This window comes from Dinoponera quadriceps, unplaced genomic scaffold (assembly GCF_001313825.1).
Source record: "Dinoponera quadriceps isolate SergipeBrazil2010 unplaced genomic scaffold, ASM131382v1 scaffold2909, whole genome shotgun sequence".
NCBI lineage: Eukaryota > Metazoa > Arthropoda > Insecta > Hymenoptera > Formicidae > Dinoponera > Dinoponera quadriceps.
Genome location: NW_014556911.1, coordinates 1 through 2585, shown reverse-complemented (window position 1 = coordinate 2585; position 2585 = coordinate 1). Strand labels below are relative to the sequence as shown.

The window sequence follows — 2585 nt, the reverse complement described above, 5'->3', positions numbered from 1 at the left end:
AAAACCAAACGAAAAGCAATATTTAAAAATTATTTATTTTAATTCTCTCGTAATGAAATTAGACTATTTATAACGTATTTTAAATTTATTTTGATAGAGATCTCTCGCAATGCGAATAGTAAAGCGCTACAAGGTGCGGGCCGATATATCGGCTCTGGCACTTCTCGCCGGTGTAGCAGGAGCCGATATATCGGCTCCCGGCACTAAAAGGGTTAAACTGTAAGTCCCATATGCATGTGTACAATCTGAGTGCGCACCACGTGCATATGCAAAGAGAGAAGTAGGCCCAGGCTCAAACTTGAGCTGTGTAGCGCCAATACAGAGAAATAACTATATGCTACAAAAAATCTTTCTTACAGTGCTTGGAAAGTAATGATATGCATATATTCAAACAACAGATAATGCTGTTTTCCGAGAATTCATGCGGAATCCACTTTCCAAGTTTCTGAATTTCTTATGCAGTTGTCTTGAAACTGTTGTTCGGTCAACTTCTAGCTGTTCTACAAATTCTTCTTGTATCTGTAATGGATTTTCATTCAACAACGCTTCCAAATCATCGGTTTTCTATTTTCGTGGTATTCCAAAACATGGTCAGTCACTTACGTTAAAACTACCATCTTTAAAACGATGAAACCAATATTTGCATGTATTATGAGATACATTATTTTCACTTAGAACAGAACAAATTGATTCACATGGTTTAGCAGGGTTTTATCCTTGCTGGAACTCATACCAAATGCATTGTCGAATATAAAAAGCTTTTCATTGCTCATCATGTTCATTGTTATTTTGTAAGATTTTATGCACCACTAAATCATAAAATATGGCGTTTCAGATAATTCTATATCAACTTTACAAATACACAAAAAGATAGGATATTATAAAGTACTTTGAGGGTGACCCCGTTCCTGTACAAGAATAATATGAAAATAAATTTTTAGTGAATTAAGTGCACGAATTTTTTGTACACGTCTCGTATATATAGAAAGAAAATTAATGAAATTGTATAATAGAACAGTAGTATTTTATAATTTTATAACGGTTGTGCGTGTGTGTGTGTGTGTACTGATTGATTTCAGTGTGTAATAATTTTCATCTATAAAATGCAATTAAATTTTTTTTAAAGATTCCTTGTATTTTCTTTAACAGTCGACGTCACCCATCATTCTATATAAAAAAAAAAAAAAAGTATCACGGTGAAACTATCGAAAAGTCAATACTTCACGAGATATTTCACATTATATTGTATATTGAAAAATATTCATTTTTCGACATCAATAGTTTGGAACATAATCATCGATTTAAATATAAAGTACATTTTTTTAAAGAATGCTCTTTCTGAAAAAATTTAGTTATTTCACATTTCGGCGCTATTAAAAGAACAAAATAAAAGTTTCAGACATCCGAAGCAAAGACTAATTCCGTTATATTTTTTGGAGTTAATATCAATTTGAGCGAACGTAATGAAATACCTGCAGATCCGGGGAGAAACAATCCAGAAGCGAGCAACTGCAGCACTCTCTTATACGCCTGGTTTATTGGTAATGCTTGTCTGCTGGGATTGTTCATTATAGCGTTATGCGCTAATAAATCCAGCATCCACGGAGATAATGGTTCCAAACCTTCAAATCTGCTCCTAAGATCACGAAGTAGTCGAATTAGGACCTTGATACTAGAATGATGGGCGTTCTCCTCGAACCAACGAGAATGTCTGATGGCAGCGAGATGTCCTATAAAGATGAAAATAAATTAAATACTTTTGCCAACGATTAACAAAATTAGCTGATTGTCAAAAAAAGAAAACTAAAGATACATCCCACCTTGACATATTTTGACATCCAAGTGTTGATCGGATTCCAGTTTACGTAGATTTTGGTGCAGTGTAGTTATTAATACACGAACAGTAGCTTCGTTATTAGCGATATCAAATCCTCGCTCTGTTTGTATCACTCTGAAGATCTCCTTAGGGTTTACAGTTTTCAAATCATTGTTGACCTTATTTCCAAGAGCTTCTACTGCTGTCTTAGTCGGTAGAGTTTTAAGAATAACGACTATATCGGCGACGTTGTGACCCTTTATCATTGTTCCTTTTTTGAAACTGCCGACTTGTCTCACTTCTTCTAATTGCTGTTGAGCAAATGTATATATACATATATATATATATATACATATTAGGTCTAGTAAAAAGTAATCCATTATTTTTCCAATAGAGGGCTTTACTAATCTGTATCTCGCGTTGTATAAGTCCGATCGGATTACGCCAGATGGCGTTAGAAAGATAACATTTCGTACAAAAAAAAGCTCTCAGACAGTTTTGTGATTGCTTGACTCAGTATTGTTTGAGCACGCATCAAAGATGGACACCAGCAAAGAGAAAATACGCCATATTTTACAGTTTTTCTTCGATAAAGGCGAAAACGCAAGCCAGGCGGCTAAAAATATGAATAGTGTTTATGGTCCTGATACTGTAAGAGCCAGCACGCGTAATTTTGGTTTCGTCGATTCAGTTCCGGTAATTTTGATGTCAAAGATACATCACGCTCCGGGAGGCCAATTGTTGAAAATGTTGATAAAATAATGGAAAT

The 2585-nt window shown here is 34.6% G+C and overlaps 1 protein-coding gene across 1 annotated transcript; it reads right to left on the bottom strand.

Annotated features, from left to right (window-relative positions):
- Positions 1-1380: 1380 nt before the first annotated feature.
- Positions 1381-2201, bottom strand: LOC106748380 (interleukin enhancer-binding factor 2 homolog). The gene is made up of 2 exons (XM_014626834.1): positions 1821-2201; positions 1381-1730 (listed from the first exon to the last, which is right to left on the bottom strand). The coding sequence occupies exons 1-2, from the start codon at positions 2194-2196 to the stop codon at positions 1396-1398; spliced, it is 711 nt and encodes a 236-aa protein (XP_014482320.1). The 5' UTR covers positions 2197-2201; the 3' UTR covers positions 1381-1395.
- Between the last annotated feature and the right edge of the window lie 384 nt (positions 2202-2585).